Source organism: Pempheris klunzingeri, chromosome 7 (assembly GCF_042242105.1).
Source record: "Pempheris klunzingeri isolate RE-2024b chromosome 7, fPemKlu1.hap1, whole genome shotgun sequence".
Taxonomy (NCBI): domain Eukaryota; kingdom Metazoa; phylum Chordata; class Actinopteri; order Acropomatiformes; family Pempheridae; genus Pempheris; species Pempheris klunzingeri.
Window position 1 is genome coordinate 10971681 of NC_092018.1, and position 24201 is coordinate 10995881.

General features: G+C 40.1%; 5 protein-coding genes across 5 annotated transcripts; 2 read left to right on the forward strand and 3 right to left on the reverse strand.

Annotated features, from left to right (window-relative positions):
* Positions 1 to 1906: 1906 nt before the first annotated feature.
* On the forward strand, positions 1907 to 2996 carry LOC139203596 (allatostatin-A receptor-like). The gene is made up of 2 exons (XM_070833411.1): positions 1907 to 2769; positions 2930 to 2996. Exons 1-2 carry the CDS (start codon positions 1907 to 1909, stop codon positions 2994 to 2996), a joined length of 930 nt encoding a protein of 309 aa, XP_070689512.1.
* A 3760-nt stretch (positions 2997 to 6756) lies between these two features.
* On the forward strand, positions 6757 to 7647 carry LOC139203386 (sphingosine 1-phosphate receptor 3-like). The gene has a single exon (XM_070833086.1). The coding sequence runs from the start codon at positions 6757 to 6759 to the stop codon at positions 7645 to 7647; it is 891 nt and encodes a 296-aa protein (XP_070689187.1).
* A 532-nt stretch (positions 7648 to 8179) lies between these two features.
* Positions 8180 to 10947, reverse strand: LOC139204141 (protease-associated domain-containing protein 1-like). The gene is made up of 5 exons (XM_070834110.1): positions 10746 to 10947; positions 10412 to 10512; positions 10204 to 10313; positions 8963 to 9130; positions 8180 to 8845 (listed from the first exon to the last, which is right to left on the reverse strand). The coding sequence occupies exons 1-5, from the start codon at positions 10819 to 10821 to the stop codon at positions 8725 to 8727; spliced, it is 576 nt and encodes a 191-aa protein (XP_070690211.1). The 5' UTR covers positions 10822 to 10947; the 3' UTR covers positions 8180 to 8724.
* A 3478-nt stretch (positions 10948 to 14425) lies between these two features.
* Positions 14426 to 17615, reverse strand: il12b2 (interleukin 12B 2). Its single transcript, XM_070833412.1, has 6 exons — positions 17534 to 17615; positions 17186 to 17416; positions 15382 to 15484; positions 15070 to 15251; positions 14652 to 14800; positions 14426 to 14548 (listed from the first exon to the last, which is right to left on the reverse strand). Exons 1-6 carry the CDS (start codon positions 17613 to 17615, stop codon positions 14426 to 14428), a joined length of 870 nt encoding a protein of 289 aa, XP_070689513.1.
* A 3201-nt stretch (positions 17616 to 20816) lies between these two features.
* Positions 20817 to 24063, reverse strand: LOC139203624 (transcription factor BTF3-like). The gene is made up of 6 exons (XM_070833445.1): positions 24010 to 24063; positions 23106 to 23174; positions 22884 to 22997; positions 21692 to 21893; positions 21541 to 21597; positions 20817 to 21214 (listed from the first exon to the last, which is right to left on the reverse strand). Exons 2-6 carry the CDS (start codon positions 23172 to 23174, stop codon positions 21168 to 21170), a joined length of 489 nt encoding a protein of 162 aa, XP_070689546.1. The 5' UTR covers positions 24010 to 24063; the 3' UTR covers positions 20817 to 21167.
* Positions 24064 to 24201: the final 138 nt, after the last annotated feature.

Sequence of the window (24201 nt, forward strand, 5' to 3'; positions counted from 1 at the left end):
ACTCACTCCGGGGTTCCTCAACGGGACACGTCTCGGAGTTTGCCAATCCGGGTCACGGCACCAATTGCTAGATTCTCCCGGTTCTTTTATTGACAGTCCGAGGATTTCAGCCGGAGAGTTCTGCAGTTCCCAATAGCAGTTTTATTCAAGTCACAGAAGTCACAGGTAAAGTACATACAGCGCTGGGCTCGGAGTGACAGAGGCCTCATGGACCTCTGGCAGTGAGCCCCGACTCTTTCATGCATATGCTTTTTAAAGGGTTGGCTGGACCGAGTACTATACGTGACTGTCTCTAACTGGCCATTTCATTGTGTGCGTCACAGATAGTGCAACCCTGGTGTGATCATATAATATTCAAACACTTGTGGATGTTGTTTGCGTAGGCGTGTATCTCTAATCACAACTTTAGACTTTTTACTTTAATCCTTCCTGTAATCGATGTAAACTGTAACATAATATTAAAACAAACAAACCTGGGACATTATGCGCTTCAGTGTTGTGCTGTGGCCTGGTTAGATTAAAGCAAAATACACATGGGGAAAACGGTATGTAGCATGAAAATGTCCAGGGTCACGTGGTGAGGAGAAATGAGCGTTCTCACCCACTTTGTCACAATGATGCATAAAGAACTCGCAAACTTGACCTATAAATGGGGTTAAGTAGTTGTGAACAGTATTTGTAAGTGTGGATGCTACAACAATAGATAAAGAAGCTGGCAACAGCATGTATGAACTGTTCAAACCCCTCACTGCTTTTATCAGCTCTTTGTTACACTGTTTTTTATTTAAGTTGTATCTTTATTATTGATGGTGCTTAAAGAGAACTAAAAAGCAGTGTACCAAACACATTTCTCCATCATGAAGTCCACCGTCAGGGCCAGTCTGTGAGAGAATCAACCTTTTACACATTGTAATTTACTTTGCTGCATGTATTGAACTCAAACTTGAGTCCAAACATAAAAAACCTTTTTACAAGCTGTAATGGCTTGTATGGGATGAAAATGAGAAAAGGTAAATTAACACTGCCAACAGCAGAGAGAAGCAGAAGAAGCCTCTTGGCCATTTAGGGAAAAGAAAATGCCTTGCTCCCTCCAGTGGCTGAAAATTGCTTTGACTTTGGGTTTTGGACTATATATTAATGTAGTAAAGCATGAAAAGCCTTATTTCATTTTAATTATTGCAACAGTTAAAGGGCGGTTTAATGAAATGGCCTTCCAGTGATCAAGGCTTACTTGTTTGGAAACTCTCACTAAACCTTTTTTACAAAATGTACCTGGAGTAAACCACAAATACAGTCTGTGTTTTGTCTTGTTTTCATGACTGAAGCGAGCATGTCATGCCTATTCAGCATAATCTGGATGAAATGTGTAGACCATATATTAGTTAATAATGGGGGAAAAGATGTTAGGGAGGACATGACAACTGTTGTGGAATAAAAGGAAGGACTTGGACAGTCCTGCAGAATCAAGAAAAAAAAACATAACTGGCTGCACAGAGGTCTTTCTTAGAAGATTGAAGTAAAGCACGTTTTGTTTTGTTGATGAACATCAATGTTGATTTAGAGGTTGCAGTGGGGAGAGTGAAGGTATTGAACAAGAGTGATGAAAAACTGAAGTTATAAGAGCTTTCCTGGGTCACCTGGAGACACGAAGACCTTCATGGTCAAAGTGAAATGGAAAATCTCAGGACGCACAAATGTGTAACCAGTAATCCTCTGGTTTGAACTGTTACCAGATGACTGTATTAAGGCCTCAGTAGTCCTCTCCGTGGGTCTGACATGTTCTACCTGATCTTGTTTGTGCCAAAGTCGTTGCTCTCTAGAGATCAAGAAGTTTGAACACAGTCTGACAGGCGGCCCCGTTCGTCTATAAATATGAAGACTGCTCGTCCTCTGGCGGAGCGTCAGGATGCTCCCCAACACCACCGTCCCTCTGTCGGTGGATTTCGACACCCCGGAGGACTTCATCATCTTCATCTTCCACATCCTCTTTGCCACGAGCGCGGCGCTCGTCGCCGGCTCGGTGGTCATCGGGATATCGTCCACCAGGTCCCTGCGAGGCCAGAACCGCTTCATATTCATGCTCAACACGAGCATCAGTGACACTCTGACCGGCTTCTCGGTCTACTACCTCGGCCTCTTCGACGTCCAGGAGGGCTATCCCTCCAGGAACGGGACGTACTACATCTTGCCCTCATTTCTAGGTGTCAATGTGTTAACCTTCCTCTTCGCCCAGTTTGACCGCTACTTCGCCGTGTGCCATCCTTTCTTTTACAGCCGCTACATAACCAGGTCCGTCGTCATTGGCATCTGTGCGTTTTGCTGGATTTACACGTACACTATCCTCACTGTGCAGAACATGGTGCCCATTTCAAGGGCGGCTCAAATAAACGCGTTTGGTGTGATGACTCTGCAGATTATAGTTTTCGTTAAAGTGTTGATGACAGTCAAATTGTACATCATAGCCAGGAATCAGCTGGTGAGAGAAGCGCCAAGTGCTGAGAGAGACAACAAAAAAGAGTCACTGCGCATCATTGTGTTTGTGGTGATTTGCTTCTTGGCCCTGTGGTGTCCGTCCTTTGTCAATATCATCGTCAGACAGCTGACCAGGAGAGGTCTGAGGTTTAGGAATGAGGCCACTAACCTGTTCGCCATCATGGCACGCCTGAACGCACTGGTCACCCCGGCTCTGTACATCTGGGGCAGCCCGGCGCTGCGGGGGGCCGTGTGGAGGGTAGTGTGGAGGAGGGTCTGCCCCTGGAGTGGGACAAGGTAAGAGTCGGTCTCAAATTGTGTCAATTTGAATCACGTTAAGTGTTTCCCGCGCGTTACGCACCGTTGAGTCACAGGCGTATTTGTCATTTTATCCAATTTTGTGCGTGATGAAGAAATATTTTATAAGACTGTAATTCTCCCTCTCTCTCTATTTCAGAATTGGCTTTCACTTTGATGGAGTGACAAAGAAATTAAAGTCACCAGGATCAACATCAGCAGCGTGAAGTATTATTGTGACTAACGTGGAAATACAGGACATGTGGTTCAGTCGGTTCTTAATCATCACGTTTTAAATGCTCAAAAGTGAGCGATGTTTAAAAGCGGAATTTTTGTGATTTGGGGATTCAGGTGTGATGTCAGAGCTGAGCTATGGATTGTGAGGGCTGTCTCGTGTCACATATTCACAGTTCATTACAGTTTCCACTAATTCTGACATTTCGTTTGGTGTCGATGTGTTGATTTTTTAACACATCTGTCAAACTTGTCAATAACGCCTCTGGCAGAATACAATTAGATATTCGAAGTATCTTCTAACAGCTGCCTCATTGCTCATCTTGAATTTAGAAAATGGATTTCTTTGTTTTAAATCCCCTGTCGTTTCCTATCTTTTCTTTAAAGCAGTTTATTTTCAAAGTTTGGATGATATTTTACTTATGAAGCTTTTTGCATTTTGTGGAGTTCATCATACAGCAGTAAATCAGAAAACAATTTCATTCACTTTTTTTATTCTATTTTTATTTATTTATTTTTTTAACACGAGGAAACCAATTTTGAACCACCTGGAAAATATTTAAAAAAATTGTCCCGCATCCTCCCTTCTGTAATGGCGCTTTTCCATTACACGGTTTTAGCACTACTCGTCACGACTCTCCTCTGTTTGGGTCGTTTTCCAATACAACTGCGTACCACCACAACGTGGGTGGGGTCGTCATAGCAAGGCGGCCCGAAACTCTGTTCTGAAATAATATATTTAGCAGTGATAAAAGCACCGGATTTGAGACTTAGATTTGCCACAGTTGGGCTAAAATAAAACACTGACTCATGAGCTGTACGCCTATCAAAAAAAGAAATCATGACTTAACAGTAGGAAAGAGGAAACACCCAACCACATATGTGGATGGACAAATCACAGTTTAGTCATCGAAAGTGAAACAATTTTCTGAGTCGTCTTTTATCTGAAATATAAATGGACAAACACACAGTAGGCCACTGAGCTGCACCAGTACTCACATTATTATTATTATTATTATTATTATTATAGAAGACTTTAACTGTAGGCCCATAAGCTGAGCTCTCGTAACTTTGTTTTAATATATAGAGGGAACGACAGTAAAAGGCCATTTCATGGACGATATTTTAGGTTTCAGGACCCTTTTATTGCATTTAGTGCATGATGGCTTGTGGCATGTTTTATATATATAATCTATAAGCCAACACCGTCTTCTAAAAAAATAATTCATATACTAGGCCTTGACATTTACAACAAAAAATGCATTTAAGAGGTAAGTATTTATTTGCTTGATTGTTTGTGGAAACGTTGGTTAATATCTGACAAGTCAATAAATGTTGATACTGAGAGTATCAGCGAAACGTACCTCTTTTGTTTTCCGCCTAAATATCTGCTCTTGCAATAGACTACAACATCTGCTCATGTAACTATAGGAAACGAAGGCTTTGGGTGTAGTAAATGTTGCACTGCACACACAGTTACACACAGTCAGCCATGCGGCAGTGAAGTTTTATCACCACAGTTAACGTGGAAAACAAATTGGTGTTATCACATAATTTCTAAAGAGACAGGGGAAAATGAGTTAAAATCACTATTCTATTATTATCATTATTATTATTATTAAATCATAATCGTTGTCGACAAGGACAGAAACAATGCCGACCATGTCTGAATTCATGTACCGCTCCTCACAAATAGGACAAAAGCTATTCAGGATAAATGGGTCAGGATTATTTTTCCTTCGAGAACAGTTTGCTTACTGACCGCTTAACATGTGTGTCAGAATGGGATCTAAACATGGAGGATTTTATTCTGTTATCATTGCAATGCTTCTGATTTTACAGACACAGCACCCCCTGGCACACACATCATGCTGGATGCAAAATAATCAATATTCTATTCAAAAATTGGAATTTATTTTCTAGTGCTGTCATGTTTTCCTTGTCTTACACTTCATTTTTAGCTTAATACATGTATTTTATACCTTGTTAAAAGTGCCTTAACTTACATTGATGTATAAATTGTGCAAAACAAAAACTTGCCTTGCTGGTTTCTAAAGTTGCTCTATAATTGTTGTGACATTTGATAAAATGATGGGAAGTTGCAGATGACCTTGATGAAGGCAGAAACATGTTCTCAGAATAAAGTTGTCCTTTATACTACTGGAGTTTTGACCTCCTCCTGCTGTGGTTATGACTCATGGGTTTTTCCCTCGACCTATCGATATTAATACTTGACCACATTATTTATTTCCCCACCAAAATGTGAGATGTGTTTCTTGCTGGAGTCATAGTTACTGAGAGGTGTTTCTGATTTATTTCCCTGTTTTCATTCAACACATCTATGACAGTGACATAAAACCTGAACACTATTGGCTGCATAAATGTAGACTTCATGGAAATTGTAATGTACAGGTGCACATAAGTGTAATAAAATGTCCACTGAGTGTAGTTTGGGGTAATTTAATTGGAAAAAAACAAGCAAAAGCAGAACATGCAGCACAAAAACAATAGGAACTTAGATAACAAAGGGCCTTCAGGTGGATCATGATATATTTCATCATCTTGAGACCTTTTCTTGAAGAGGACTCCTGTGCTAAAATCTGTAATTCTCACCTCCAATGCTCAGTTGTGTGCTGATATGTTACATATTCCTAAAATATTGTGTTTTGTCAAGTTAGAAAATCTGGGATCAGGTAGAACAGAAAAACTCCATAGACAGTGAGAGAAATGGAAGTCAGAAGGGGCCCTGATGGTTTTTGGTTTTTAGTTTTTTAATAATATCCATTATCTGGATACTCACTTAATAGTTATTTGGCTTGCTTATTAATTTGTTTCGTTGCTTTCTGCAGTCAGGGTTAGGAGAAGTTGGGTTTGTGTGAGATTAGGTCATTGCTCATGAGAGAAAAAGTGTGGGTTTAGGTGGCTTATCAATCAGCAATAAAGACTTTAAATAAATGAACGCATGCTTATCTCCAACATCACAGACTAACAGGAGTGCCTCGGTTGTAAATTTGCAATAAGCAGCGGTGGTTTTCCGCCTCCTTCTCGTGGTTGGCTGCTGTTCTGTGAAGAGAAAAGGTGGAGGAAGGTCTGAAGGTTCTGTGAAAAATGTGTTAACCGAGGGGACTGAGAGCAACCACCGCAATGATTCAGTGTTAAGGAACTGTATGAAAGCTACCGAGAAAATGTCAAACCATAAATTCAGGGGGAAAAATCATTTGGTGCTTAGTATAATACAGTTACACCTAAAATTATTCAACCCCCTTTGCAAATTAGGTGTAGAAGCAAAATGTCGAAACTTTCAGCTTTGTGCAATGAATAACTGAAACAGCTCAACGTAACGAGTATTACAGATGACTTCTCCAGATTCAACACTTTTAATGACTGCAGTCTCAAAACTATTCAACCCCTCCGAATAAAATCGCTCATACGAGCACGCATTTGCAAATCAGGTGTCTTCAGCACAACTGATGCAACTAATGAGGCCCTTTATTAGTACAGAACAGTGACGTTTGGTCACGTTAGAAATAAAGTGCTGCGTTTGAGAAAAAAAATGAAATAAACCCATGACTATGACTAAAGTGTATTCAAATGTTACACTAAAGTCTCTGCAGGACTTCTGCGCGAGTTAAAGGGTTTAAAACGACGTTGCATCATTACACCTCAGGAGATCAAGCCCGGTAACTTCACTGTCTGCTCGGTCCTCCAGCTATAAATCAGTGGTCGCGCTGAAAAGCCTTTTGCGCATAAACGATGCTCCTCTTCAACATCACAGACTCTCTGACAGGAGGAGGAGTGCCTCTCTCGGTAGACTTCGACAACCCTGAGGATTATTTAATCTTTATTTTCCAGATTGTATTCGCCACAACTACAGTTCTCGTAGCCGGGACGGTGGTCATTGGCATCTTGTGCACCAGAGCGCTGCGCCTTCAGAACAGGTTTATTTTCATGCTGAACACCAGCATTTGCGACACGCTGGTGGGGGTTTCGGTGTATTATCTCGGTCTGTTTGATGTCCAGGAAGGGTATCCATCTAGAAATGGAACTTACAATGTTTTACCGTCACTTCTAGGTGTGAATATACTGACTTTTCTATTTGCGCAGTTTGACCGGTATTTTGCTGTGTGCCAACCATTCATCTACAGTCGTTTCATAACCAGACCGTTTGTGATCGGCATTAACATCTACTGCTGGGTTTATAATATTGCTCACTTGCTCGCCCGGAATCTGCTGCCACTTTCCAAAGCGATACAGCTGTACGTGTTCAGCATTGTCCTCTTTCAAGCCATCGTGCTCACCAAAGTGGTCATGACCATCAAACTGTATGTTGTTGCCAGATTCCAGCTGGACAGAGACCCTCCCAGCGCCGAGAAAGACAGCAAAAAGGAATCGCTGAGAATCATTATTTTTGTTGTCGTGAGCTTCTTGGTGTTGTGGTGCCCCTCTTTTGTTAATATCATCATCAGGTTTGTGGTAGGAGGAGGGCTCACGTTTAGAAACGAGGCCACCAACCTGTTCGCCATCATGGCCCGTTTGAACGCCGTGTGCACACCGGCGGTGTACCTGTGGGGGAGTCCGGCTCTGAGGGAAGCCACCGTGAGGACTGTGTGGGGCAGAGTGTGTCCACGGTGCAAGAGGAGGTAAGCTGGGTAGCTAAACACTGTGGGGAAACTGCACACGGCATTCACAGTCATGTTCAACCTATATACAAACATACTGTGATATTTATGAAGTGCATTGTGATCCCCTTCTGCAGAACCAGCTCCTGTCCTGGGAAAACCAAACTGTCATGGAAATAAAAAATATCCAGCACGTTATTCTAATCGGCTGTGTTTTTGTTGCCACCTCTCTCCCTCCCTGAATTATTTAGATTTAATACATAGGCCTTCATATAGTACATATAGCTAACTCAATATAACCTACAGTCAATGTGTTTTTATGCAAAAACGTATCAATGTTTCAATTCAGTGACAGTTTGCTGATAATGATCCCATACTCAAACAGCCTCTGCCATTAAATGATAAACAACAGAGCTGTAGTGTGAGAGGTAGTGGTATATCATAGAGTCAGATTGGTTAGGCTTCAGGCACAAGTAGGCAAAAACGTGTTTCTGATCCTTAAAGTTGTACAGATGTTTAGCTCAGAAAGGCAAATGCTTGTTTTTATGCATAACAAATTCACTTGTTATTTATTCAACAGATTCAGAGAAACAATATTCATTTAGGGCAAAGTCCATGCAAATGAACAGGAATTACATTTTTACAGTGAGATCACATTCCTGGTTTGCTGTATTGTAGTGAAGTATTGTGTATGCTGACATTGCTTGTTTTTATTGCCCATAGAAGCCTGCACAGCAACTTGTACTATTTGACAAAAGAAATTTTGCAGTTATTCTCTTGTGTTGTATTAATGTACATCACATTTGACAGTTTCACCAAACTATTGACCCACAAATCACCTGTACAAAAGTTCCTCGAGATTACTATTAAATCAGTCAACTTCTGCCGAGCACTGAGAATAAGCATACATGTTTCTTACTGAGTTTTTCTGTCCTCACCTGGTTTAACAGCTCTGAAAAAGAGTCCAATTGGACACTGTTCTGTGTGCCTCTGGCTGTGTGGTTAAGTGGGTGTGAATCTGTCTAACCACCAAAGGATGTGCACCGGTGAAAGACTGTTTATTGAGAGAGAAAGTGCAAGAAGTTGTGGGTGTGCTTCACCTCTACCACAGCGTCCATGGAGGCTGCTTTAGTGGGAACGAGGCCAAAGAGGAAACATTGACAGGAATGGAAATGACAGCCCACGGCAGTGCTTGTCTCTGAAGAGACCGTCTGATCATCATCCTAGAAAACACAGAAAAGCGTAAAAAAACCTGTAATGTCCTGAAATGTGCTAGTATTAATGCTGATATAAAATAAAATAGGTCTAAATAATTGTTTGTGTGTCTGCATATGGCTTACCCATCACGACCCAGCAGGAATAGAGCAGGTATGCTTGGTTTGGCAGTGCTTCCATCAGTAATCATATCAAGGTATTGACTGTCATTATCCGCTGCATTATCAGCAATCAGAACAGCTTTGCCTCCTGCTTCCTCCACAAGTCTGGCCTTTTGTACAAAGGAACAGCCTCTGGACACAAAAACAGAAAAAGAAATGTGAGAAACTATTTCAAAACGTGCTGGCCAATGATCTGTTGCCGTACTACTACCCTATTGTCCGATACAGGCAGTTTGATTTCTACATAGTTTGCAGTAAAACACTGCAAAAATATAATATCTTCACACATTCACACCAGTGTAGACAGTGTGACACTGATGGTCATAATGCATTGATACCTGGTAGTCAAGGTTTGCACAAGACCTGGGTCTGCCGCTGTGATTATGTACAGATAACTTCTAATGTGCATAAATAAAGACAAGGATTGTTACATTTTGCTGCCGTAGTTTGGGCACTTTCAGTGTTATTTCTTGAAAAGCCACATTACAGTGTCCCGCAATTCTGCTCAAATATCTTGACAATTGAAAATCTTTCACAAATATGTTTTAGAAAATGTGTCTACCATTAAATGTTAAAAATGGTTGTTGAGTTACTGCGATATGGGTAAGAACCAAGCCCCCAGGAACGGGACCAGGCTGTTCCCTGCTGTATTTTGCTGTAGTGAACCAAGTCAAAACTTGAGGTACAATTTACAAAGCATGCATTCTAAAAAGAGTTCACAATTTTAGCCACAGGATCAATGCAAGTTTAAATTGACATGCATAGCCATATCAACATTTTATTTTTGTGCCATTTATGGAGTGCAGGCGGGTGGCTGATGAGGCCAGAGGTAAACAAAATGTGGAAGCTTGACGGGTTTTAGGGTATATGGGGCATGTAAGCAACTGCTATTGGAATGAATGGGCACCATTTTGAAACACCATCAAATAACCTTAATGCATCCATAATACGAACAAAGTATTATAGTGAGAATAAATGTCATTTATATATACATACATTTTCAAATATTAAGATTACAACAGTTGCCTTACTGACCAGCTACTCAAATCTTTTGATTTCTTAAAGCTTTATCTCAGGCTCCAGCTGCAATTTGTCTCCTTTCCCAACTCTCCACTGCTATAGTAAATAACTCCATCCAGGTTCGTAGTTCCAGTGTCTTTGACATAAACAGGTGAACCTATAGGTGCTGTGTCAAGTGTGCATACCCTCTTTCTACCAGGACTACTTGTCCCTGGATGATTTCTTTGTCCTCCAAGTCTGAACAACCGTCTGCTGGGTTTGCCGGCACAAGAAAAATCTCATCATAGGATGACGTCTGTGGATCAAAGGGGAAGAGGGATGTGGTTAGATGGTGAGTGTACATGTGTCTGAGCCTTGTGAAACCTTTGGCCAACAGAAGGGCAGAGTACTAACAAAATCACCACCGAAGTCTTTAGCAGGTGCTGCACTGAAGATGTAGCCTATCTCCTCTGGACTGATGACCCGGAAATAAAGCAATTCATTGATCCCAAGACCTAGAGCAGACCAAAGAAGCACTTCAGAGATGTGAATAACTGCATCATCAGTATGAGGCCAGTGTTGGTAAACCGTGGCAGTAGAGAAATTCACAGGGAATATGCCACAGTAAGTGAGGAATCATGAAGTAAAAACCTTAGCATGCTTCAGTTACCCTTGGGCTAACACCGACCTGTTAGCTTAATTAGCTGTTTACTAGCATTTGAACCTTGCCTCCGCCCCTCACTCTCACCTGACAAGCGACTGAACTGCATGAAAACACTCCAGAGGTATAACATTAGCGCTGTTGTCCGAACAACCTTTGCCATGTTCAAGACATTTATAGAGCTCCCCGGCGTTACATAGACGAGATTTCAGTGTGGCTCTGTCGTCTTTTGTCAACATGTAGCTATCGTGTGTCTCTGAGCGACAGAAAAGCAGGTTAGCAACCACTTCCGCGCTTCTTCTCTTGCGCATGCGTACATTGCCGGATGTATCTGATGAGGTGCTGCAGGGCTGTTGGAGCCCGGTTCATTATTACAATTATGTGCTATGTGGAGCCCATTTTTTCTATATTCTAGAGTAACAGCCACATTTGCTGAGGGTTTACTCGATTAAACCGATTTATAGGCCTTTTCGGAGTAGGCATTTTCAATCAGAATCAGTTTTTTAGGCTGTGTGGTAGGATCCACTGATTCGCATGGTGGACCACCATAAAAATTCATGATGCAACTGCCCAGATTAGGATTAACTCACAATGCATTGCTTTAAACATGTTGCATTAGTCTAATTAGTATAATCTAATGTATACTCTCTGCATAATTTGGAATTTTAATGAGGGAGGGGGGAGATGCCATTATATGGATTTTAACAATGTAATTTAACTGTTAGTTCAAGCAGAGCATATTATAGTTCCCTTTCCCATTTTATATCTTATCTTTACTTTTTTTTTTTTGTCCATGTCTGATATTATGCGACTTTGGTGTTTTAAGGAGTAATTTGGAGCAAACACATTATTTGTGTAACACATAGTGAGACAAACTATCAGACTGAGGCAGAAATAGACCAGGAACTCTCGTGTTCTGCGAGGTAAAATTACTAGCAATTAGCAATATAACAGTTATTTTTGGTTAAACAAAATGGATCGTGCAGGTCTAACTTGTGGCTACCCCCAAAGGATTACACTATCTGAAACATAATCTGAGACATCACAGTTTTGTGAAATGTTGTGATTTATGAAATTTTGTAATCTGTGAAATGTCATGTTTTGTGAAATGGTGTGTTTTGTGAAATGTTGTGTTTTGACCCTTATTGCCACCGTACTTCAGGCTCAGCACCTCAGTTGATGATGTGCTTTAGTGATGTATATTTTCCCCCAGGGTGGAGTGCTTGGTCTTCTGCTGTTCATCCTCTACAACTCTCCCCCTGGGTGAAATCATATGATGTCATGGTCTTCACTTCCTCTCTTGCGTCGATGACGTCCAGCTCATAGTGCATCTCCACCCTTCACTCTTCCTCTCTACTGCTGAAACCCTGATCCATGCTTTCATCACAGTCAGAATCGACTACTGTAACAGCACTAAGGGCATTTAGCCAGACTTGCTTAGAGGGAAGACATTTTTGAAAACTCATTGTAAAGTGGAGGGACTGGCTTGCATTAATCGCTTGTGAGATTTTCATACAAATGAAATGCAATAGGACAAAAAATATTCCTCTGTTTAGCTCAGGAGAATTCTCACTACATTTCAGTTTTTCAGATGCTATGAAAATAATAGTAAAAATGAATAAGAATCAGTCCTTCATACAATGAAATGCAAAATATCGGTAATGAAATACAATACAGACATTATAACTGTCATGAAGATATAGATGTATTGCATGGCTGTTGCATCAGTCTGCACAGGTGAACCTAATAAACTGATAAATACATGGAAATGAGTGTAATTCACACAACAACAAAAGTAATGCCCTCTTAAATTCAGTTTACAATCCTTACCATCCCTGATGTTGACTTTGTGTTAAAGCACTTGACAAATACAATCAAAGTGATAATTTCACTTCTTTCCACTATTTCCTAATAAAAGGCTTTTGTATACCAGCATGACCCCGGTTAAAATGTATGTTTTTATAGAACATCTTCTCTCTTAGATGTCTTGGTCCACTTTGCATCTTTGTTCCCTTTTGTCTTCTTTCTCCTCCTGCGGTGGCCCAAGTTCCCACATGGCAACTCTGGACTGCAAGATTTTGCTTTGCGTTTGCATAGGTTCTTGTTCCCCGTTCTTACCTGGAACAAGTTAATTAGACGTATTAGGATCTAAAATTATGAAAACTGAATATGCAGTCTAAAGGTCTTAAAAACTTTAATGTGCCATTTGTCAATTTGTCTTTGCAAATTCTGGCTATGGATATTAACTGTGACTCATTTGTGTTTATGACTAACTTCAAGAGTTAGTGTTGGATGACTTTCACTGACATGTTACTTTTCACATATTTCAGTTAGCAGCTAATGCCATAATCCTAGTTTGGTGAATGAATTTCAATGAATTTGTCATCACTATTAAATCTGACTGGTAAAGCAGGTGCATCTATGAAAAACTTCTGTTTGCAAGCTACAGTTGATGCCTTAGAGGGTCAGTATGTGCACAACCTGAATATGATATATAATATGTGAAAACTGAAACTAGTATTATACCACAGCCAAAAGCCACTAAGAAAGAGTGTCTCGCTGTTAGCCATACTGTCTTGATTGAAAGATTAGTATGGGACACTGGAACACTACTTGTTGATTATAAAAACCCTCTACTTTTTAAAGGGCGACTTGTTTACCAATTATTTCATCAGTGTGAAATTCTAACTTTGATTAATCATTATGATAAAATAACACTCCTTTTTTTCCTTTTTAAAGTCATCTTTGATAGACATTATTTAGTATTTTCAAACAAGTGACCTCAGAAATAAAATCTGCTGGTTTGACCTTGATTCAATTCAACTTGAAGGAACATAAAGTACATGTACTCAGTAATTAATGTTACTAATATTTTGTCCATACCCACGTACATAAAGTGCATAAATGTGGTTTGATACTGCATTATATTCAACAGGGATTTCTATTTGTCTCGTCAGTAACTGTACACATGACGTGAGCAACACATAAACGAAGGAGGAACATACATAAGGAAGGAAGTACAAAGCTCTTTTAATAGCACAACGCCAAACCCCCAAAATACACAGAAACACCAACACACTTACACAGAAATAACAGGGACAAAAAAACACCATGTGTAAAAGTTTGTCTAAAGTGCACATTTACTGTGACTACATGTACTAATTTAACCTCTGATTCATATTAAATAATGAATTATGTGAATCACGAATTTCACGTGAAGTTTCCTTAAATGGGCAGAACTGGTGCTGCTGGTAGACAAAGTACAATACCACAATGAATCACAGAGCCGTTTGTGTTGCAAGTTTGGATGTAACAGTGAATCAACCAGTGTCTAGTGTCTACAATTCCCATTAGCCCTCACTGGGTCGTTCTGGTGGTGGTTACCACACCCCAAACTGGGGAATAACACTGATTTGTGAGCAAGAAAGAAGTTCCTCTAGATTTTTTCATGTCTATAAAGGAGTCTGCTTTACTTTTTGTGTTATAAATAAATATTAAATATATACAGTAATGAATAGTTTGAGTATAGCCATGGATAAAAATTGATAATAAAAGTGTGCAATCTATTAAAAAACAAAACTCTCGTCCGATTACTGAGCTTCAGGTGTGTGCTGTGTTATCGGTTGGCCATCGGTGTGTGATTACGCTGAGGGAAGACAGCCAGAAACACTTAGTGAAAAAAAGTAGGTGAGAGGACATGAGAGGACATTGTGGATAGGTAAGAAGAAAGAAAGAGCAGGAGCAGACAGTGGTGAATTCAATTTAAGTCAGTAGGTTACATTTTTCCAGGGAGTCCACTTGCTCCAGTCAGAGAGCACCAGCGAGTCTCTGGAGCGGGCCCTCAGCTTGCTGATCCCCTTCGGTATCAAACCAGATGAAGAACGTCCAGTCTATGGCCAGACAGTTCGCACAGTGAGAGAACAAAATGCACTTGAGAGGATGACAGGCACGGAGAGATCACCAGGCTTTGTTCAAGTGTAAGCTTGTGTGTACCTTGCCGTTGTCTTTTAACACGTATTCGATCTCGTGCTCCAGAGTGAAGAAGCTGTGAGGAGTTGACCAGCTGGACGGTGGATCAATGGTCACATTCAGGCCCTGCTCCCCCTTCTCACACCTGACAATCTTAGGACTGTCGGGCTGAACTGGACAGAAGGAATATATAAAGTTTGGGTCAACATGTATGAGTAAGGACATTTTAAAAGGATTTTGTGCTTGAATTCCTTGTATTTTTTAGTTGACACAGCTGTTTTTGTAGCAGTTACTTGGAAATAATTTCATTTTATGTGTGCTGTATGTAGTTTTTAATAATGTAAATTATTGGCACCACAAGTAGTTTATATTAAAATGTTTGATTTAATCTTTCAAGACCAATTTCAATGCCTGTCATGGAGCTCAGTTCTGTTGTTCTTACTGATGTCTCTGAGATAAAATCTCTTGGTCTTCCTGAGGATGAAGAGGTCAGAGATAGCCTCTGCGGTGAGTTCGAGCATGGTGCTTTCCTCAGTGTAGGGGGAGAGGGAGTGAGACAGCTCAAACTGGAATCCCCCATCACTATTGTGACTGACCCAGTGACACGACTTCTCACCTTCGCTGCTACAGAGGCAAACAGTAAAACACTCAGTGAAAAATCTGACTGAGGAAGGTACACGTCGTTCTTTATACACTGTAATCCAATACTTTTGGCCTCTTTACTGTAATTTGTCTGTCTTGTGTTTGTTCTTACCACTCATGGCCCAGTCCAAGGCGCACTGCTGTGTATTCACTGTGAGTCCACTTACAGCTAAAGTTACAGTCATAAGACTTGGCCCGGCAGCGGACTAAAGACTCTGTAAAGATAAACAATGTGAGTGAATACAAGTTTAATGCAAAATGTTTGGACAGGGTCACAGCAAAACTAAAAATAAAATATCAGTATATGTAAGACATTTATTTTGAAAGAGCATCACAGAATTGTTCAGTATGTGTCAACTTTCATCTTCTAGAGCAGGGGGTTTCTACAGGGGGCCACATGAACAACCTGAACTCTTTTGGAGGGCCGAACCAACGATAACTTGAACTTAATTCGGCTCAATATTAATTTTCTCCCATTGTAAAAGGCAGTCAATCATATACTTTGATTAGCTGCTACTGGTAATCACAAGTATAAGAACATTCTGTAAATATTTATGTAAATTTATGAATTGTGGAGTAGGTCGAAGAGGAAAACAATCATATAAAAGTAATAAACAGGTTAAAACAAAAACAATCATTACATCACAGTTTCATTCTATTTGTAACTTGATAATCTTCACAAATACTGAAAAGGTGTTTTGCAGTATGTTAAAGATAAGCAACTGATCAACTTCATACAAAAAGCAATAAGCGCCTTTGATGTTTTCAGTTCAGTTTACTTGTTCAATGAGAGAAATCCAGTCTGTCTTGGGCTTGAACAAGTGCACTGGAATCTGACTGAATGTCTGAATGTTTGTCCCATTTCAGTCCCAACTTGTCCAAACTCGATTTACCTCCGTTAAGAAATCACTCCCTGTTCTTGTCCCTTTCACTGACTGCATGGCTGCCAGCTCCTCCGTGATTTTGAAGTCTGCAGTGATCCCACGTAAGAAGCTGAGTAGCTGGTCAGTGTCACGTACATCGCAGCTCTCATCCAGAGCCAGGGGGGAAGTTAACCGCTCTGTACTTCAGCTGAAGCTCCAGATTTCCCGCGATGCCCTCAACCCCTCTCGTTAGTGAACCTTCTCAAACGCGCCCTTTTTCTCTGGGCATATCTGAGTCCACCAAACACTCCTTAATAAACTCTCCGTCAGAAAACGGTTTACTTTTTCTGGCGATTTTGTGAGATATGACATAACTTGTCTTGACAGCTGCATCTCTGGGTGTGAAACTCTGGGTCTCCTCGTGTTTGGTCACGTGGTGGCGATTCAGATTGTAATCCTTAAACACGGCGATTTGTGTACCACAAACTAAGCACACGGCTTTACCTTTGACTTCTGTGAAGAAATATTTAGCAGCCCATGTCTTGTTGAAAACGCGGCATTCGGAATCAACTTTTCTTTTTTTAACGTGAGCCGACATTTTTAGGGGGCTAGGGGTAGCTGGCTAGCATCGTATGTCGCCGTTCAGACAGACGCAGATACGTGCGTCCTTACGTAAATAATAATAACGCCAGGCTTTTCAAAATAAAAGCAACACAGTTGTATTGCATGCACAGCATAAATACTTGTTCATTTGTGTTTATGACTGACATACCGCGGGCCGGACAGGGATGCCCAAAGGGCCGTATGTGGCCCGCGGGCCGTAATATGCCCAGGTCTGTTCTAGAGAGAGAAAGATTCCACCCAGCAAGACACAAAGAGTGTTTCAAGATTTGAACTGGCTATAGTTCATAATTAGCTCATAAATAGTTCATATAGTGCTTCATTTGGATTTGTGGGCTGTATGTTTGCACTATAAGTTCCAGTATTTGTTAAGGTTCCTGTCATTTGCATAGAGCAGTAAAATAAATGAAACATGAAACAGGAACACCTCACCGAGCTCTTCTCCCCCCTCAGCCTGCAGCAGCAGATAGGTGGACGATAATTTCACTCCTTCACTCCAGCAGCTGTAATCTCCCAGCATGGGTATATCTACTTCTGACATGTTCAGATTTGGACCGGTGAACTCCATCTCTTCCCCATCGAACTTCCATATGACCGCTTCTCCTGTGTTGGCACCGCAGGTCAGTGTGACTGGATTCGGATCATTCCTTTTTGCCACCACAACTACACAAACACAGAGACACACACATGCACAAAAACACATACTGACATGCCAAAAATGAACAGATTTAGATCCATTCAATATGTGTAAAAACTAAATGAGCCATAAATGAGACGTACAATTTTCTGGAAAGTGATTGAGTTCATGAGCTCCAGTGAGGCTGATGAACAGGAGTCCGAATATGAACTGTGATGACGTCATCTGTGTTACAGCAAGAGAAAGGAACAAAATAAAAATCTGTTCATGGGACATTTCAATTGGTTGCATTTAGCTGAGAAAATGTGTTATGATGAAACAACTAGAATAACAAAGTTGGTCATTTACTCCCTATCCTGTCATTCACCACACACAAATATAGGCCACAGTCATCAACCAGATAATAAATGTAATTTAAAAAGAGGTTTATTAAACAGCATATGTTTCTTACCATTTGGGTGAAGTTAGGCTGATGTGATGCAATCAAAAAAATCAAGAGCAGAAGTTCAGTCGTAGTAGTTCTGATTACTGTGTGCTCCAACTGCCCACTGGACATCATTTATATATTGTTGCATACAGCATGCATCATCATCATCATCATCATCACCACCCGCCATGACAGGAGGTAAGATGAGCAATACAGTAAACTGATGGGCGATGTGTTTTGCATGTCAAATTTTGTAAACAGATATACTGTGAGTTTCGCATGAGGGACTGAGAGATGGAGATAAGAGGTGTTAAGTGTGGGTGTTTGGTGACATGGGGGCTTGCCCTCAGCCTTTAAACTGAAATACTGCAGTGTCTGAGTTATCTGTCTTATTAACAAACTGGACTCTCACACACACGTGCGCGCCCACATACACACACACACACACACACACTTAATCATTCTTTTTTAAGCAAATCCTGTTTCTCTTTCTCTTCTCCTCTTTCTATTTTTATTATCAGTTAATTGTCATCAAGTAATATTCTTTAACCTAAAATGGCACAAAAAAAGATGTGAATATTTTCCTTTTTTTTGGTCTACAATAAAACTAAATTATGATTTTTGGCTTTTGGATTGTTGGTCACACAACAAAGCCTTTAGGAAATTGTTAGAGGCATTTATCACTTTTTCCTCACATTTTATAGCCCAAATAATGCATCAGCTAGTTGAAAATTTTATCATCAGATTTATTGATAATGAAAAACATCATTAGTGGCAGCCCTACATAAGAGATGAGTGTGTAAAACATAAATGATAATGTTTTCCTAATTCCAATCCCTGATCATTAGTCCTGTATTTAAATCATACATATAACCCAGCATTATCTTGGCCGAAGAGACGACCAGTAAAAATGTTCTCCTTTCTTTCAGAGGTTTTCCCCCATCGTACCATCACAGTGAGGACGTGAAGAGAATGCATACATACATGAACGCACACACACACTCCCACCTTCATACAGGAAAAGAGAGGGAGAGACAACAGGACTTTCCCTGCCCATAACTTGGGGCAACCCAGTTTTCTTCTGCCAAATGTCAGCTATGAAAGAACCGTAAATTCACAATAGAAAAACACATTCTGCTCAGGTGTTTATCCTCACACATACGCAAATCATCTGTACCGTCATGTGTTAAACTGTGTGAAGTACTTCCACAGTAAACAAAGCCTTGCAATTCATGTTTACAGGAAGGATGTGCTAACATTTGGTGTTATAATTGTTCATTATCCTCTTGCAAGTTGGTAGGTAATGACATTACACCGCACAGTATATTTAATAGAAACTAAGTCATGTGTATTTTATTTACACTGCTGACCTAAAACTCTGCGAAACCTGTTGAAAAATATAGCTGGTTTCGGGTGTCAGTTCCTGAAAACCCTAAATAGCTTTATTTTTGTGGTAAAGGAGCACACGAGTAATGCCTTTCGTCATGTCTGGATTTGCTGAGCTTGAACTGTGAATGTTCAAATTGATAATAATGTCTTGCTACATAAAGGTCCAAATATTTGAAATGCCCACATCCAAAAATCAATTATCAGCCAGTACTACAAATTGATGCAGAGCAGCTAAATATACAGGACATCGGAATGTGGTACTACAGGATGTTCGTAATGTCAGTGTTGGCTTCTACAACGATAACGTGAACTGAACAGGGAGAGACTCAGCTGTGAATTGTTGGTAGGGATATTAAATGTATTGTTTCACCACTGAACTCAACATTTGATTTTTTTGTTTTGTTTAGTTATGGTGTTAGGAATTAAAACTATAAAGTAACGAAATGTATAATTTTTTGAAATTTTGGTTTAGTTGTATTTCAGCGTGATGTTTTTCTCATTACATTTTCATATTTAGTGATTGCGTTTTCAAGTTCAAAGATGGTTTTGAGTCACGAAACTTTCTTTTTTCCTCAAATTCGGATACACTTTACTTGCATATGAACTCCCAAACTGAAATTAGTTTACACAGTTCTCAGCACTACCCCAAGATCTGAAGCCATCTGAGCCAGGATAATGAAACATACCCATCAAGCTTGGCCAAGGAAGAGTCAACAACACTTACACTCAACTACAAAAGCACATGTAATTAATGTCAGATATGATTATCTCAGTGTATTCGACTTATTTTGGGCTGATTTAGAAAACCTTTTTGGACCCTTCCATGTGTGAAACCCACATCATACAGCTGAAATACAGCTGAACTTCCCTGGCTGGATTGTCAACATATTTCAGCACCACAGATACAACAACCAGCTGTTATTCAGTGACAGCAAGAGCTGACCCTACCTCGTGTACCTTTTCTGTGGAAACAGTCTTAACAGTATGCCGTGGACACCTCCCACAGCAATTCAGTCATTTACTGTCAAGATTTCCAGAAAAGCTACAAATGTCTTGAGCCAGAAGATGTGTAGTATCTTAGATGGAAAATTCAACTCCAGCCTCTGAGTCACAAAGACAGAGAGCTCTGCCAGACCCTTTACCATTAAAGGTGCATGAGAAAGAGGCGTTTGTTTGTTTTTTAGCTGGTTAGTATAGATGCAATATTCCAGCCCTCAATTCTGAAATAATTGGCCAAATTGCCACTTTTACCACACCTGTGATTTGATGTACAGTATGTAAATAGGAGTTAGGCATTGTCTTTTATTCTGAATACAAAAGAGAACATTTAAGAGATTTGCAAGAAGTTTAAATATTAATTTCAAAAATAACCAACGCTACTGTCCACACAAACCTTAAGTGAAACTCATTTGGAAAGCTCTCATCAAGCTTATATTTTTCCACTTGCACACAGAATAAAAAGTTTTTCCTATCAGTAATCATTGCCATCAGCCAATCACCTGTGAAAATTCAGAAAACTAGGACCATAAGTTAGAATATAATAAATAATATACATGCTTCTCCATTAAATGACACAGAGAACTGGTGGACCATTAAAAATGTAACTAAAATTGAGAAACTGAAATATAATCTTTATTACATGATTAATTTCACCAATACATTTTTGATGTGTGGGCATCACCATGCAGGAGAGACAGAGTGAGAAAGAGAACGGTTTGCACATTCCACTGAATTAAATAATTTCACTTGTACTGCAGAACAAAGCAAATCTGACGAAGGGGTGGGTAACAGTTGCCATACAAAGTCAGTTTTTCTTACTTTAGCCCAATTGTCAAGGTTACAATTAAAAAGTAACTTTTGCTTGAAGCCACAGAGCAATAACAGAGATGAACAATTACCAAATGCTGCTGTGTCAAAGTACGACGGGTCGAGAGGAGCCTTAAAATGATCACTGGTGTTTGTTAGTTTGCCTCGTTCTTTGAAGCCTCGTCAAAGTTTTCAACAAGATCTGAAAATTTAAAGAAAATTATTTAAATCAGCACAAGCTTTAATTAGCATACAAAAACTTGTTTCTCACCAAGTGGTGACTACATATCAATAAAACCTAAAATATCAGCCATCTGAATTAATCAATAAATTCTGTCTGTGACAGAGGTTGTCTCATATTCTTATATTGAGACTAAACTTATTAAACCGGAAGAGATCATAGAGGATCCCCCTGTGAAGCCATGAATGCAAACATTTAGGCCAGTCTGTTCTGGACTGGGTGGTTATATAAATACTACTGTACATTACAAAATTAATGCAAATCTTTATTTAAAAGAGGATGTGTACCTGGAACCTCGTCATCCTCCTCTTCAGCGGCTACCATGGGGGCTTTGTTCTCTCCAGCTATGAGGCGGAAGAAGAACAAACAGCAAGTTGTTGATACAAAGCACAGACAACCACTGATACATGCGAACATATAGAACGTAAAGAGTGTTACCTGGTTTGGGCAGAGTCTCTGCTAATCTCCTGAGGCTGGTAAGACTGTCGGCTCCCAGCTGGTTAAGGATTCCTGGGAGCATCTCTGTGAGCTGCTTGTTCTCAGCGTGCCCTGTGATCGTAAAGGTGTTGGCAGCCAGGGAAGCCTGAACCTTTGGGTTATTGAAGTGGATCACTGTCCCCTGGTTTGTGAACATGTTCACCTACAGTGGAACATAAAAAGAGTTGAAGGGGGGGAGGACAAAGAAGAGCTTGAGGTCAGCGTCAAAGGGGATGACGAAACAGATGGTAAGACTTTGCTCGTGTTTTAAAACCCTCTTCAGCAACGGAGAGATGAACAAAAACTCCCTTTAAAAACTTGTTACATCATATCCATGTACCTAAAAGCTGCCACATGCCATTAAACAACAGAGGAAAAGAAGATGATGATGATGACAAGGACGATGACAAAGATGCTTTGTGACATTTTAAAACACAGATTCAATCATGAGTCTGTTTTTTTTCACTTAGACATGTGGCGTTACATTGCAGGGGTTGAACACTCGGCAGATAAAACCACCCAGGAGGAGAGACAGGCCAAAGAAGGTTGGAATTTTTTTTTTTTTTTTTTAAGTGAAACCGACAATGGAGAGTCCTGTGTTTGGTTAGGTTACGATGAGGCAAGCCAGACAATGTCCTCTTCGGTATGTCATCAATATGCTTAAGATGCCAATAAGAAAACTAAATGTGTGTGAGAGAATTACTGTAATTATTTTCCTTAAATATTTAGCTTATGAGATAAAAAAAGAGAGCCTATTTTCCTAAATAATCATGCTTGAATGTTGTACATAGTAGATTTTTCACATGCAGTTAAACACTGCAAGTAAAAGGGGCAGATAAAAAAAACTTTTTTGCATTCATCAGCCACAGTGGCAGGTCATTAAAGCAAGTTAATTTCCAACCATGCTCATATCTCTTCTTACATCACTTTTGTCAATACTGACAAAAAAACGCTGGTCTCTGAACAGTGACATAACACCATTTCTCACGAACAAAATGCTAACGGTACCCTTTACTATCTAAAATGACATTTTGGACGTCCTTGTAAACTGTCGCAAAAAGAGATTAAAAGACTTGTAGGAGAACAACACACTAATCAATGTTATAAAGAAGACCTACATATTGTTGTCCATTTCAAAAACAACTTGCTGTACCTCCTCAATGCCAGAGATGTTATTGACTCCCAGTTTCTTAAGGGAAAACTGTAGCTTCTTGTCATCTGCTGTAGCTGTTCTGTGCACCACCTTCTTCTTTCTGCGGGCTGACCCCTACGGAGGACAACAACTCACAGTAAGTTCGACATCCAAAAGACTCATTGGGGGAAAAAAAAAAAAAAATTAATCAAAAACTAATTTGCCACTTGTACTGCAACTCACCTTGCCCCCTATGCGGACCTGCTCCTGCAGTTTGGCGAGCTTTTCCTGGTTCATTATCGACTCCTTCATCTAACACAAGAAACAGCACATACACATCCTGAATTTTCATACTTGTTATATTTATTTCACAAATTTCAGTCATTAGAAAAAAACAATTCCCACATCAATAGTCATTCCACTACTGTTAATCAGACATTCATCTACTTGCGAACTAATAGTTTGATCTTGAAATGAAAAATCAGTGATGAACATGCAAAATGGTACACAAGTCGAAATTTCATTAGAAATAAATTAGTAACTGGCACCTAGTGTATGATTTCAGCAGTTCTCTGGAAACAGGGCTCATAAGTTCTATGAAGTGCCAAACCTAAAACTCCCTAAAATCCCCCTCCACCCCCGTTTTGCCTTTTGGCACGATAAACTACAAGAATGCTCAGCTGCCAGAAGCCCAAAATAGATGCACGCCTTTTAGTCTCGACTCAAGTTCTGCGTGAAGCAGACAGAGGTGGCCAGCTAAAGTTAGTGGCTAAGTTAGGCTCGCAACGTTCCCAAAAAGCGAAGAGAGATCGGTTACTTATCAACTTTGTTAGCTTACTTTTGCTAGTGTACCCTCCCGACAAGATATGCCATGGGCTTATGCTTGATCTTTCAGCCTCCGAGACTGGACAGCTTATATTTTTCAACCCTAGTTGTCAGACATCATGACAACTGAAGTACCGGCTAGTTAGCAAACCAAGCTAAACAGCTAGTTTAGGCCTCTTCAAACTGATGATAACGTCCACGTATAATTTACCTTTTCCTTCCGCTTTAACACTAATGTGGCACAGGGACTGTTCTTTATTTACAAACCCAGACATAATATCATGGTGAGACAGCTTAAAAGGCTACAGAGACGTGAACTGACCTGGGAGTGTGTAAACACGCGGGTCACACAGTCGAAAGAAGCTCGGGGAAAGGAGGGAAGACCGGAAGTGACGCACACAGATCAATAACTCACCGGAAGTGTACGCAGTTTTCCTATACTTTAATGTGATTTATATCTTAAATTATAGTGTTTTCTATTGATAAATCTATCTTGTGATGTTTTGATGGTGTC